We start from the raw sequence: 15,651 nt of genomic DNA on the forward strand, positions 1-15,651 counted from the left end.
TTATAACCTGAAACAGCAAAGCAAAAAGAAAACCGAGGTATCCTTACCAGCAGTCCCCTTATTCCAATTTATGTTATAGCCCGGTATTTGGGCTTCCTGGTCTTTAAAATTGCCCGAAACCTAGAAAAAATCGTCGTCGTTTAGATCTTTATCAGGTGTATTCTTTATGATTTTCTTTCGGCCTTTCCGTACTCTTAAATAGTACACCCAACCGTCACCATTTTGACCGAGCGAATATTGGTGAAAAAGCTCGGCCAATCCGAGGTTAAGGCCGAGCCGGGGGTTTAGCTCGGCGATGTCATTTATTATTCTGTAAGTATTGGTGCTGAGTTAGGTTGGGCATAGTCTTGTCTGCTTGAGGAACTCGCATATTAGTGGCTGTACAGGGAAACGGAGACCGGTCTCTACTATTGATATTACGGTGAAAGGAACAAAGCCCGGTTTTCCCCAGGGCGTGGTATCTAGTTCGGCTGAAGAGAGGTGGACGTCGTTAAGAATTTGGTAGTCCTTTCAGAACTCAGCTATGGCCCCAGGGGAGTCAACTAGAAACCGATATTTACCTATGATTAACTTAGAAGTTGTAAGTAAAGTTCACAAGTTGCCTAGCTCGGCGCGGTTGAGGCTTTGGTCGACTCGGTTGAGCAAAGCCGCCGAGGGGCAGGGTGCAAAGGTGTGCCTAGCCAACCTAGTCAAGTCTGCAATGAGGAAATAAGAAGTGTTATGCCTAGACAACTGGATCAGGCTAAGTAAATAGTCAATTTACAGAAGCATAGTAAAAGCCTAGCTTGGCTACATTTGGGTGACGGGTAGCTTTCAGTTCGGTCGTAAAGAAGGGCCAACTCAAGTCCTCTAGCTTGGTTGGAGGTAAGTATGCAAGGTTATAACCGATTTCTTAGTTCGGTCGTGTTCAAGCCTAAAAGTCGCCTAAAACAAATACCTAGTTCAGTTATAGCACGACTCTGGATTAAACATCATGTTTTTTGAATCCAGTTGGTGTGCTTTTGAGCTCGAGCATAAGGTTTTGGGTTTATGGTATTTGCTCAACACTCTAGTATATATAAACACATGTATATGAAGATTAAATACCAAAAATGAAGAAATAGATAAAAAGAAACATCAGAAAGAAGCATTAGCAACTTACGAGTGAGAAGGCATGAAAACAATAACCAACCAGCAAGAAGGCCAACGAGGATGGAGGCGTGGGTATGGAGCTTCAAATGCAGAGATTCTCTAAAGAACGAAGATGAACAGTAGAAGGGTGACTGTTCGAAATAAAAGGATGGTGTTTATGTGAAAGACAAAATGGCGGGCCTATTTTCAAATTTTTTCTTGAGCAGTGTGATACGGCTGTTACAGTTGAAGAGGGCAATTAATGCACGCCACGTGTCCCAGTAAGGACACGATGTCAGACGTGAGATGACAGGCTGTCCAATCGACGTGATTTTTTTAGGCCGAACTAAAAATAGCCCGATTGAGTAAAACATTTTTTGGACTCGGTCAGATGCGTATTCCGGCTCGGTTAGTTTGAGGCATTTTAGCGCGGCTTGAAGATAATAATTCCAATCATGCTTGGCAATTGGAATTAAGGGAAAATTGAGACGGTAATTTGCATGCTTAAAGTTGGGCCGAGATAGGCCCATTTGTTTTAAGAATTGGGCTAAGCGAAGTAACCTTGGTTCAAGGGACACACTTCAGGCCGAGCTAAGAGCTTTAATAGCTCGGTCGTGTGGTGTACCCCGCATTAGGCCAAGGTCTGGAACAGATGAGCAAGGTGTTTTCAATAGCTCGGACAGGGATATGTTGGTAACATACCGGGCTTAAGGCTATCTCGGTCGAATAGTATCTTCAGTCTGTCCGGCGTAGAGTAGGTCTAGGATAGCTCGGTTGAGTGTGCTACCAAGCTGAGGCAGGAAGTTTGGGTCCTCTCACTTGGTGGGAAGTGAGTAGAGTGTTATCAGGATAGACACTCTTCACTAGGAGTGTGATTCCTAGGAGGACTCTTATAAGGAGAGTTGGAATCCTACTAGGATTATGCCAGGCTAAAGCTATAAAAGCTCACGGCAGGACCTATGTACAAGTATCACAATTTTGACTCTCAAATACACAGAGCTTTTGTCTATTGCCTATTTGCTGACTTAGGCATCGGAGAGGTATCCGGCACATACCCGCCGATTAGCTCACGTTTGTGTTTTCAGGGAGTAAAGCGATGACGTTTGAAGGCGCACAAACTTGATCAACAGGATTATACGAGAAGATTATTTCATGCTCATACATTGCTTAAATTCAAAAAAAGCCCCAATTTTGTGAAAAATCCTAATTTGAGAAATTTTACAAAACCAGAAATTGATGATGTTATATTGAAATTGAGAGATTTTATCATTGTTAGATATCATTGTTGGCCATTGGAAGAGAATGACATTGTTGTAGAGATTAATATAATAGGATGACAAAAACATATTTTTATGCATTTTGAATTGTTGAATTCATGGAATGAAAACCCGTTATTAGACAAAAGTGTGTTGAGCACATTTTATCGAATTTGAATAATGGCATGTGTTGCATCATTTTGTTTAAACAATATGGTTTTAATTTAATGAAAATGACGAATCTAGGTCATGTATAGATGAGAATGGGAATAAGATAATTTGGCTTGATAGTCCACGGTAAAAGACTGGAAACCTGCGCAGTGTAAGTGCCAAGGTTCTTCCAGTTGGTGTTTAGGTGACACTTAGCGATGGTCACTGTAGACGCGCCCTTGGGCTTTATGCTACTACAGTTTGGACTCAAATGTCACGGTTCTGAATCTAATCCCGCAAAGTGCAATGCAAGATTGATAAATCACCAAAGAGTCCAAATCCGGCAAATCGTTTTGGAAAACTGATTTTTAAGAAAGAAGTGCCAAACATGGACTGTTTTGCCAGATACAAAGTCGCCACCTAAATGTTTTATTTTTGGAAAATTTAGGAAACCCTGACTCGTTGCCTAAGGCCACGTGTCCGTCATTACCAAAGTTGCCTCGGCTCGGGAACTTGGGTACGAGAGGGAAAGGTCATCTATGAGCATCCTCGCTCGCCCGATCAAAGATCGGCCTGTACTAAGTATGATATCTTGTTTTTGAAAACACATGCGTTCTTATTCCGGTTATTAGCTAGAATTACTATGTGATGCGTACAACACACAAGTATAGACTAGATCGCCTAATTTGAAACAAAGCATCGCATATCCGTTTGTTTGGAAATGGTTTGAAGTTTGTTACTCACGAGTAGGCTAAAACACGGATTTCAATGAATTGTCCCAATTCAAGTAACCCAACCTTCACCCATAGGCATTCAGGCAGTTATATCACATAAGCGATTAGCCTCATGGCAAGCATGCTGTCATATTAACACTCACACATATGCAAGATGCTAAAGCATAAACACTCACAGTGTACTCCGAGCCAAAACAAGAAACTAGTTAGAAATCATGCATGATCCTAGTTCATGTTAAGAATGGCTAATGCATCGCATGCAAAGTGCAACTAGAATAGGCTCAGCTAATCTAAAATGGCATATGAGATGTGACAATTCGATACATGTATTAAACTTGGAATTTGAAGTACAATGCAGTTAGTATGATGCGCCGAGCCCGGTGCATGCAATACGAACGAATGATGCAAACATGCATAGCATAAGAATGCTAATTGAAATATGCCCTAGAACTAACCACTGAAAGCAGGCAAGTAAAAGGGAGAAAGACGTGGGGTTTGGAAGACAAACATCACACACATGCATGCTTATTACATAATTACGCCCTTTCAACGGAGGGACATAAAGAATAATACAAATTAACTAATTAACTAACTAACAAGCTAATTAATTAATTACACAACCAAATCGTAATAAATAACTATTCGAAGTTATGGAAACACTGAAATGGCCTCAAGACGAGGGATGAATGCATGCTCGGATGGCTTCGCTCAGAAATCCATCGCCATGCCTCATGTTGCCTCTGTTTGCACTGCTCTGTACCTCTGAAAATTGTGCCACTTCTGTGACAGTTCTGAACCACCTTGTGGGCATGCTGTGAGGCCATTGGCCAAAAAATGAGGCCATCAGCCAAGGTAAACTGGTCATCGACCAAAAATAGGGCTCTCGGCCCAATGTTTGTTGCCGATTAGCACTGAACATGGTCGATCGACCATTTCTTCCTGCAGACTGCTCCTGTTACTGCAGCAGAGGACAAACAGAGCATGACAATACATTTACAAGACAATGTCTTCACAACTACCCTCCCTATCATGTCATGAGCTCAAGGGAGTATAGTCCTCGACCCTCGGACCACCAATCACGCATTTCAATGCATGATGGCCAAAGGAGCCAAGTGTACAATTCAATATCAAATGAAATGCACCAAAACACATAAGGGACCCCAACCTCTATCATGCTTGATCAAGAGGCAAGGGAATGCACACACAATGCTATGCAACCTAAGCATGCATACAAGCATGCAAAGAACCCAAGCATGCAACAACATATGAGGCAAGCATGCAACTAATATGCAATAGGCATATGACCTAAACATGTAAACTAGCATGGCATGTAACAAAATGCAATAGGGTTAGCATGCAACAAAATGCAATATACTAACATGTAACAACATGTAATATACTAAGTATGCAACAAGCATGTGACAACATGCAAGGCAAGCATGCAACAACATGCAAAGGAAGCAAGCATGCAACAACATGCAAGACAAGCATACAACAACATGTAAAGATGGACTTAAACTAATATGGACAGCTCTCAAATGTGCCCAAATCAGTGGCCAAAGTGATGAAACAAAGGCATGAAATACACATACAAACATGCATGCTAATTAGCCTAAGGACTAAGGCATAAAGGGCAACTCTTAAGCACACTTAAAAGAGACAAATATGGACATGTGACAAACATGTTAAGCTCTGAAATTATGCAAGGGATGATGCCAAATCACACAAACAAGCCAAGCAAGGCATACAAGAAAGCCTAAAACTTAAGGCTAGCCAAGGAGCTCAAACCATGGCTATGCAAAACATGAAGCAAAGGGAAAGTATAATCCAAAACAGTCCTAGATCATGTTAAAATGAGCCTAAAACATGCAAGGACCAAAGCCAAAATAAGCTACAATAAAGGGCCAAAAGCATGAGGTATGCAAGGCTACAAAATGGGTGTTACAGTACACCTATCAAAACCAAACATGGCATGATTTAAGCAACCAAAATCAGAGTTTTGGCATGTTAAAGCAAGACCAAAACACATTAAAACGGCATCCTAGAGGCCTAAACATAGAGACATGCGCAATGGTCCATTCATGAAGCATAAAACATCAACTCTTTAAAACATTAAAGGAGTGACAAATGCAAGTACATGAGCATACTATATGGATTGAAATAACATAACCAGCGATGCCAAATCACTGAAATGGCCCAAGTAAAGCATGCTAGAGACTTGGACACTCAAAGCTAACAAACTAAAATGCATGGTGGCTATACAAAGCATGTCATACATGGTTAAAACAACTCAAATCAGAGCTTACGCATGCTATAACAAGGCTAAAAGCTTCATGGAGTTGAGCCAAAATCATGCTAGAATGACATGTTACAACATGATGCATGTTAAAGCAATAAAGAGGATTACACGACAAGTATATGATGCATGCAAGGAGCCATTAAACCAATCTTAGACAGAGGTAAAACATGGCAAAATAACACCAAATACTTGCTGAAATGAAGCTAAAACAAACTAAGCAAACATGCTACCAATATAAGTCATTTATACTAGCATTCAAGACAACATGGAGAGGGGATGACCCTCTCCTATCTAAGACTTCAAAACCACCTTTCCACCACTAAAAATCCTCTTGATTTCAGTGGTAGAAAGGTCATGTAAGGCTAAGAACAAGGGCCAAAAGGGATGGCCTAAAACAAAGCCTAACAAGGCCTAAGAGGGGGTAAACAACCCCAAACCAAAAAGTAACCTTAAACAAAGGTCTTAAGCACTAAAAATCAGAACTTTTATCAGTTAAGAGTTAAGCTTAAAACAATAAGCAAATAGGTCTAAAAGCTTAAGCAAGAATGGGGTATCTAAAGGTTAGTTGCTCACCCTTGTAGAACCTCTTCAAGAACAAAATTCCAGCAGCTTTTCTGAGTTCAAACCCACCCAAGAACACCAAAACCAACTTCCTAGTACCTCAGCAACAAGAGAAAGGTGTATTGCTAGGTGTTTGTGTGTTAAACTAAGACAATACTACACTTTTGAAGCACAAAAATGGAGAAACAAGGCAAGATAGATACAAGGCTATATCTATCCTTCAAAGGTGATTTTTCTGAACCTCTGAGACGGGAGGAAGAGCTCCCTTCTTATAGGAATTCAATTCCAAGGCTTCTAGGAGAAGTTAAGCAAAAGGTGCAAATCCCTCCATACACGTGTATGAAGGGGGTCAATTGTGCATGCCAGCTGTGCCAGCTGGCATAAAATATCTGCATAAAGCAGATGAACAGGGTTCGGCCAGAAAATATGGCCGATCGACCAACACAAGGGCCGATTGACTAAAAAGAGTGCCGATCGGCCAAAACTTTTGGCCGATGGCAAGAGAACAAGGCCGATGGCTTCAAGCCTTGGCCAATGGGTTGAGGGGATGGCCAACAAGCCACCCTCTTCCCTCAGAAGCAAAAACACAAGTGTTTGGTCCACAACCAAGCATAAAATAGACAAGTTGAGAGATCCTAAGGCAAAGCGCATAGCCGAGACCTCCAAGAACTCAAAACGAACACGAGCATGGATGATCATCGAGTGTTCAAACGATGACGTCCAAGTCTTGAGGACGGTCAAAAATGGGGTGTCTATAGTCACTAGTAGAATGTTACTTCTGATAGCTCACTAGTTTAGGTGGTTATTAGTGATGACTATTGACATATAGATGTACTTGAGACAATTCACTAGGTTAATAATAATGAAATTGAGAAATCGTTTTGAGCATACTATACATATGTAGTTTTATGATCATGTGCATGTGTAGAGACATATTATCTTGTGAAAGATTATCCTACTGAACTATATGTTCACTCTACGTGGTTGAAATCTTTTTTAGGTGTTGATGACATACCCAGACATTGAGGCAAGGCATAGGATATGTAGATGAGCCTAGAGTGAGCTCTTTTGATTTTTTGGCCTTGGACCCTTTTGGATAGGCCGAGTGCCATCTTCTATGAGGGTTATACCCTTTTTATTTGATGTAAGTCTAAGGACATTCTAGTTGAATTTAAATGTTATTGCTTTTTAATTACATACTGTATATTCCCTCCACTTAGATGTTGGATATATGATGTATGTAATTGCATAACCTCATGTATTGAATAACGTTGTTAGATATATATATATATATACACACAAGAGGCATTTTGATCATATTCGAAATTGTTGTTTCGTTGTTATTTATGATTAATTCTCGTGGGTCGAATTCTGTAAATCCAGGGTGTGACAGTTATGCCTCACATAGTAAAGTATACATGTTTTCGGTTGTTGAGTCGAATGATTCAATAGAGGTTAATACCGTTATCGAATCATCGGAGTCACAACTTTGGCATATGGTAGGTGAAGTAGATCTATGTGAAGAAGAAGAAGAAGAAGAAGAATAAGAAGAAGAATAAGAAGAAGAAGAAGAAGTGTTCTAGTGAGAGTTGAGAATGTTTCACAAATAAACAATTTCTAACTTGGTTGTATTTCGCAAACGAGAGAGATTGTTGCATTTTCTTCTCTCTCTCTCTCGCTCTGAGCTTTGATATGGATCTGGAGTTTGGACTGGAAAATGGAAGAAGATAAAAATTAGCCAATTGATAAGTTCAATGGGACTAACAACTTTGGCATATGGCAGTGCAAAGTCTTAGAAGTGCTCTTTCAACAAGACTTGGATATTGATTTAGAGAACAAACTTGTAGAAATATCCAACAAAGATTGGGTCAAGATTAATCGGCAAGCGCATGGTACCATCCGATTATGTTTTGCAAAGGATTAGAAGTACTTTACAAGAAAGAGAAGAATGCTAAAAATCTTTGGAAGAAATTGGAGGATAAGTATGTGACAAAAAGCTCTTCCAATTTCAGTATAGAGAAGGTATTTCAATGTCTGAACTCTTGAATGACTTTAATAAAATTCTTGATTATCTACTCAATTTGAATGTTGAAATCGATGATGATGAGAAGGCTTTTGTTTTGTTGAATTCCTTACCCGATATATATGACCACTTAATCACCAAATTACTGTATGAGAGTGAAGAGATCACATTTGGTGATGTGGTTAATACTTTGATTAACAATGAGTATCAAAATAAGAACAAATAGGCACATCAAGACACATCTAGTGAAGCCTTACATGTTAGGAGAAGATCGAAAAAGAAGCAATCTAGTGGCAAATCCTGCTCTGAGTCAAGAGGAGCATCAACCAAAGGAAGCCTTGCTAAAGATGACTGCACTTTTCGTCATGAAAAAAGACATTGGAAGATTGATTGTTCAAAATTGCAGGAGAAAAAGACCTTTAAAGCTAATGTTAAAGATGATAATTTAGATATTGCTTTGACTGGTTCTTCACTTGTTTGCCATTTTGATGAGTGGATTTTAGATTCAAAGTGTACCCATCATATATGTGCTAATCGGAATTGGTTTTTGACTTTGCAAAATTAAAAAGTGGAGCAGGTCTTATGAGCAATGACAATGCCTATAAGATAATGGGGATGGGAAGCATCTGATTGAAGTTGCATGATGGAACAGTTTAAGTTTTGACAGAGGTACGATATGCACAGGAATTAAAGAAGAATCTCATCTTGTTGGGCACTCTAGATTTCAAGGGTTTCAAGATTACCATGGAAGGTGAAGCTCTCAAAGTAATAGTGGGGGCACAAGTCATGATGAGAGGCAACAACAAAAATAATATGTACTTTTTACAAGGGAGTACAGTTGTAGATGGAGCAACCACCAATTGCGAGAAACTTCAAGAGGTTGACATAGATTGCACTAGACTTTAGCAGATGTGCTTGCAACATGGCGGTGAAATGGCTTTGTAAGGCTTGGGAAAGCAAGTCTACTCAATGGGGCTAAAAATTATAAGTTATCATTTTGTGAGCATTGTATCTTTCGAAAATAGACTAGAGTCAAGTTCAGGACAACAATTCGTCGTACATGAGGAACACTTGATTATGTGCATACCAATGTTTGGGGGCCTACAAGAGTTGCATCTTTAGCAGATAAGTATTTGTTTGTTACTTTTGTAGATGATTATTCTCGTTGTGTTTGGGTGTACACTATGAGACACAAGGGTGATGTGTTGAGCATCTTGTCAACTTAGAAAAAGATGATTGAGACTCAGACTAGTAGCAAAATTAGAAGGCTTAGGTCAAACAATGATGGACTAGCTAATCCATTCAAAGTGATTTGTTGAAAAAATTGTATTGTACGACACTTCGCAGTTAGGCGTACTCCACAACAATGGAGTAACAAAATGGGCCAATCGAATTTTGTTAGAAAAGGTTCGCTTTATGCTTGTTCAATCAAGTTTAGGCAAACAATTTTGGGCTGAAGTTGTGACATATTTAAGCTACCTTAACAACCGTTTGCCCACTATTGCGAATGATGGTAAAACACTCATGGAAGTATGGTATGTTACTTATGTTACTGACTGTGATGAATTGCATATATTTGGTTGTTCAGCTTATTATCATGTGCAAGAAAGTACACTTGATCCTAGAGCAAAAAAGGTACATGCTTGGGTGCTTAGAATCGAAGAGGGTCATAATCAGTCGAGATGTCATGCTTAATGAGTCTGAAATGCTTAAGCAAAAAGCTTAAAAACTTTAGTGATGATTTCAAAGTTGTTGGTGATTCACAATAGGTGGAGATTGATGCACTAGTTTGGTAAGAAGACTCAGTTGATCCAAATCAAGAATAAGATAGTAGAGTACAAGTTGATTTACCGGACATAGCAAAATTACAACAATTAGAGTCTATTTATTGATACAAGCAAACCAAAAAGAAAAAAAAATCAAAAACCAATATGATAAACAAATATGGTGGCTTATGCTTTTCTAGCAATTGGGGTTGATATCCCATTTACATACAAAGCAGCTAGGCAGACTCTAGAAAGGGAAAATTAGAAGACAGCTATGGGTGAAAAGATTCAATCTCTTCACAAGATGGAGACTTAGGACTTGGTTCTACTTGTAAGAGGAAAGAAGGTATTTTCACCAGTGGTCAAGCATTTTTCACTTCACATTTTGTTGGCTTTGGTCACACAGTTGGACCTCGAGTTGGCTCAACTCAATGTAAAGACAGCCTTCTTACGTGATGACTTGGAGGAAGAAATATACTTGTCTCAACTTGTAGGATTTTGAGCTGTTAGAAAGGAGAAGTTGGTTTGCAAATTGAAAAAGTCTCTCTATGGTTTGAAGTAATCACCTCGACAATGGTACAAACAATTTGACCGTTTCATGATTGCATAGAAATACACTCACAATTAGTTTAACGATCATATGTATTTTGAGAAGCTTAGGGATAGATCCTTCATTTATTTGCTTTTATATGTTGATGACATGTAGGTCGCATGTAAAAGCAATGTGGAGATAGATCAGTTAAAGACTCAATTAAGTGATGAGTTTGAGAGGAAGGAGCTTAGCAAAGCACGAAAGATAGTTGCGATAGAGATAACTCAACATAGGGTAAAAGGGACTGTTCATCTTACCCAGAAGTAGTACTTGTAGCGAGTGCTATAGCACTTTGGCATGGATAGTAAGTCCAAATCGATTAGTAATCTATTGGCTCTACATTTTAAGCTTAGTACTTCATTATCCCCTTGCAATGATGAGGATCGGGAGTACATGGCTTAAGTTTTACATGCTATTTCGGTTAGTAGCCTTATATATATGCTATTGTGTGCATAAGGCCAAATATCTCACATATTGTTAGTGTGGTAAGTCAATACATGCATGACTCTGGAAAGAAGCATTGCCATGCAGCAAAGTGGATTCAATGGTATATTTTAGGGATTGTAGACCCTGGGCTTGAAGTTCGAGAGAGGAAGCATGACTAATCATTTTGTTATGGGCTATGTTGATTCGGACTACAGAGGGGATCTAGATAAGCATCATTCTACTACTGGTTATGTGTTCACTTGTGCAGGAGCACTAGTTAGTTGGCGATCAATTTTGCAATCAACTGTTGCACTTTCAATAACGAAGGCAAAATATGTGGTTGTGAAAGAAGCCAAAAAGAAGGCCATTTAGTTACAACGATTGATAGCAAATTCAGGCGTTTCGGGCAAGCACATGTTGTGTTCTATTATGACAGTCAAAGTGCAATTCACTTGGTGAAAATCAAGCGCATCATTCTCAGACGAAGCATATCGATGTTCAGTTCCACTTTGTTCTTGAGATTGTGGAAGAAGGAACAATCCTACTTCAAAAGAGTGGTACAATCGACAACCCAATAGATATGTTGACGAAGGTTATCACTAGGGTTAAGTTCCAACGCTATTTGGACTTAATCCACTTGGACTATGTTTGAGCACCTTCGGGTGCATGTGCCTTGGGGTGTGACCTAGGCAATCCCAAATTTTCTAGTCGAGAAGATTCCATCATTGTTCAATGGTCAATTTGGGTATATCTCGCCAAGATGCAGATTTGTTAGTTTTTGGCTCATTGTGCATTCCTAAATTGGTTTGGATTTGGATTTGGATTTGAAGTATTCTCTTTCCTATGGACTACGATTGTAGAAATACTTATTTGACTTGGATTTAGTTATTTCCTTATTAAATTGGATTGTAAGGAAACTAAATTAATTTGGAACCCATTCTTCATAGGTTTGAGTTTTGGATAGAATTTCTCTACTATAAATATAGGTGGGTTCTCTCATAATTCATATGTTGAAATACTAATGTTCGTTGAAATACTATATTTAATTCTCTCTATATATTCTCTATACTTGTTCGTATTCTCAATATTCATAACCATCAACAAGCTTTGTTGTGGTTGAGTGCTCTAATAGCTCTCCATACAACAAAATCATTGTTGTTTTAAGCACAAAGTTGCAAGGGAAAGTATTTGCCCAACTTGTGGTGATTAGGTGGAAACTGGTATACACTACTCAGGGGTGGAGGCACATCAGAGCCAGGCGGATCACCTGCCCCCCTTGGTTTTGATTTTTTTTTTTTATAGTTATTGTCATGTATAAAATGTATTATCTTTTTTTTTTTCCTTAACATATTATTTGGCTAAGGATTTATTGTATTGTTCACAACAAAAAATTATTTGATACTTTGGAAACACTATGTGATACTGTTTATGCAGTAGTTTAAATTAATAGTGTAACGAAAAATATTATAGAATGGATATAATGAATTCATCATTTTCAAGTAGTTAACATACCACTTAGTGTGATTTGTGATTTTCTATGCTTTAAGCATTACGTAGGTAACGTCATATGATACTCTAAGACTGCTTAATAATTTTCATTCAAAACACATCATTTATAAGCAATGTCATCTCTTTAATATTTTTCTGTCAAATAAAAGTTAAATAGATTTTATAATAATATGTGCTAGAAATGATGTGCTTTAATTTTTTAAAATTAGAAATTTTGATCCATAATTTTTTGTGTTAAAATTGCAAACTTACATCATCATCCCACACCGAACTATTTCACACTGAACTATTCACACTATTATAGAATTTTGATATGTTCTTATTAATAATAAATATGTAATTTTTTATGTTTAAATTTATCTCATAAAATTATTATTATTTTAATGTTACCCATGATTTTTTTTTTAAATAAAAAATTATAAATAATAAGTATCCTTCTAACTTAATTTCCTGATTCCGCCATTGACACTGCTTGAGGGACTCTGTTTTTGCATCTGCTTGAGGGACTGTTTTTGCATCGACCTTTTGGAGGTTTTGCCCATTTAAAGGATGGGAAGGTATATATGGCTGGTTGTGGGGATGTATGAGATCGGGTTATGGAATGTAAAAGGGTATCGAATAAAGGTAATCTCGAGCTTGATGCTACTATTGCGTGGCGAATTTGGGGTAATAGGAATAAGGTCTACTTTCAAGGACGAGGCAGAACTGCAATGGAGGTGGCAAAATTGGCTAAGAGGTGTTTAACTAAAGTTTCAAAGTATTAAATCAACTGGGGCATCCTCCAGTGTTGCAAGCTGAACCTGGGAAACGGAAGTCACTGGATAGAGATGTCGACAAAGTTAATTTCGATGGTGCTCTACTCAAAGATAGGTTGGCAGGGTTTAGGGTGATAGTTCGCGACCATAAAGGTGAAGTAATCGCAACTTGTTTTGAATTGGTGCAAGGTATCACGGACATTGACCTTATTGAAACTATAAGTGCTTAGAAGGCAGTGGAGTTGGTGCAAGATTTGGGGCTTAGAGATATTCACTTGGAAGAAGATTCCTTGATAGTTGTTAACAGTGTGTGGTTGAAGATTTTTTTAGTAATTGGGGTTTATGTTCAAAGTGTAAGATCAGCTCTGCTTGGTTTTTGACTCCCAAGCTACTCTCATTTAAAACGTCAGGGCAACATGGGGGGTCATCTTTTGGGTGGAATGGCTATCCAAGTGAATGGTAAACGGGTATGGATGGAGGAAGTGCCTAACTCACTCTTCCCAGTTGTTGATGCTTAAGCAAACTATGCATTGTAATTGGTTTTTGGCCTTGTGGGCACCATAAATAAATAAAAATAAAATACAACCCATTTGAAAAGGCCCACCCATTCATAAAAGTACTTATTAAACACACTCACTTATCATCTTTTAATCTGAATCGTTGATTAGGCAATCTAAAATATAAAACAAGGCAATGGCTTGATCTGTCTTTGATGAATTATGTGGTGCATGTGCAAAGGCATCTGCTAGTAATTGTGCATGGTGTGCACAGCACAATATGGTAAGAGTTAGGGCACAATTTGAGTTGGGTCCAAACAATGGGCCAACATTGATCTAATTAAACCCAACTCAAGTATAACCCATACCATATTGCACAAAAGCATTTTCCAAAAACATTTTCAAACAATCAATTTCAGTCCTAGCGTTACACTTAGCTTAGCTCATCAATTCATCTCACAAAACTAGTGCATTCGGGCCTGTAGTGCACCTGATGGCACATCGGGTTAAAAAATTTGGGTGCAATAATGGCAATACATAATTATGAATTCCAGTGATGCTTTTGGGATTGGACAGTCTCCAGTACTAAATTAGACTGGATCGTTCAGTCCGGCTGAATGGGTTGATTTTTTAATCTCGTTTTAATAATTCGAACCGTTCACATTTTAAGATTTGTCGAGTATATTATTTCTACAGAAAATCAAATTGATTGGATAACAAACCACATATATAGATCGATTTTGTATAAACTGTTTATTTTCTCATCGTTCATTTCTTCTCTTACAAAACTAATCTGATCATGTGGCTTTTGTTATCCGATTGGCTTAATTTTTTACAAGAATAATGTGCTTAATGAATCTTAAAATGTCAATGGTTCGAATAATTGAAATAAGGCTAAAAAATAAACTCACAGAACCCAACTATATCTCTCCATCAGATGAAATACTGGAGAGAAGCTATGACCTTTTCTATGTGCCACATAATTTTAAATATATATATATATATATATATTTACATAAAAAATTTATTTATATAACGCGAACTATTCAAATTATCACGTCATCGATCATAGGCTATAGTTAACAAAGCAGAGTGTAAGGGTGTGACAAATAAGCTTACATTCTTTTTTCGAATCTGCCAGTCTCCGTATAATAGTTTCCCTTGTAACTGCAAAAAGAAAAGGTTTGATTTTAGCACCCATATCCACAGTAGGATCAGAGGCCACGTGCACCTTGAATTTTTTATAATTCTATTAATACCTTAACATATATAAATTATATCTTATATAACATATATAAATTATATCTTATATATTGTTTATAAAATTATAATAGTAATTTCTTTAAAATTGTAATAATATCCTTTCATTAAGAATTTTCATTATAAATACAAAGATTCTATTAAAATGAGTCATTTTACTACATGCTTTCTAAAAGGGTATATACCATATATAAGTAATGATATTTTATAGTGTTAATACCAAAAAGTACTAGAACTAAATTATTTCTGGTTTTAATTAAAACGACCATAATAAATAATAACCAAACACTACATCTTCGGTCATAATCTAATAATAATCCCAATAAGTCATAACTAACATCACAATAAATTATAACCAAATGTTATAACCAAAATAACAGCCACAAGATGCAAAGGTCATAATTAATATCATAATGTATCATTACTAAATGATGCAAAGATCATAATTGCGATATACAATACATACTTTTTTGCAATGTGTTTTTATTGAATTTTCCTATTAAAATATATCATTTCTATCTTATTTTATTTTATAATTTTCTAACCTGCTTATAATAGTTACTCTTCAATATTTTTATAAAATTTAACCTTAAATCCCTTAATTTGAAATTCATATTTATCCAAATAGACTTATAATATTTAAGTTTTGTAATATTTTATTATTGCTGATTATGAAAAAAATCAATATTATCATTAATTTGTGCCCTTATGCT

At 37.3% G+C, this 15,651-nt stretch overlaps 1 protein-coding gene across 6 annotated transcripts in view; it reads right to left on the minus strand.

The window, feature by feature from the left end:
- Nucleotides 1-15,651, minus strand: part of LOC114318833 (uncharacterized) — a 110,498-nt gene that overhangs the window by 48,404 nt on the left and 46,443 nt on the right. For all 6 annotated transcript variants that reach the window (XM_082894369.1, XM_082894366.1, XM_082894368.1 and 3 more), the window contains one exon: nt 14,798-14,845. In XM_082894369.1, coding sequence (XP_082750495.1) covers nt 14,798-14,845 — 48 coding nt within the window. The remainder of the gene's footprint in view (nt 1-14,797; nt 14,846-15,651) is intronic.

Source organism: Camellia sinensis, chromosome 11 (genome assembly GCF_055761805.1).
Source record: "Camellia sinensis isolate YWXY chromosome 11, ASM5576180v1, whole genome shotgun sequence".
NCBI classification, from domain to species: domain Eukaryota; kingdom Viridiplantae; phylum Streptophyta; class Magnoliopsida; order Ericales; family Theaceae; genus Camellia; species Camellia sinensis.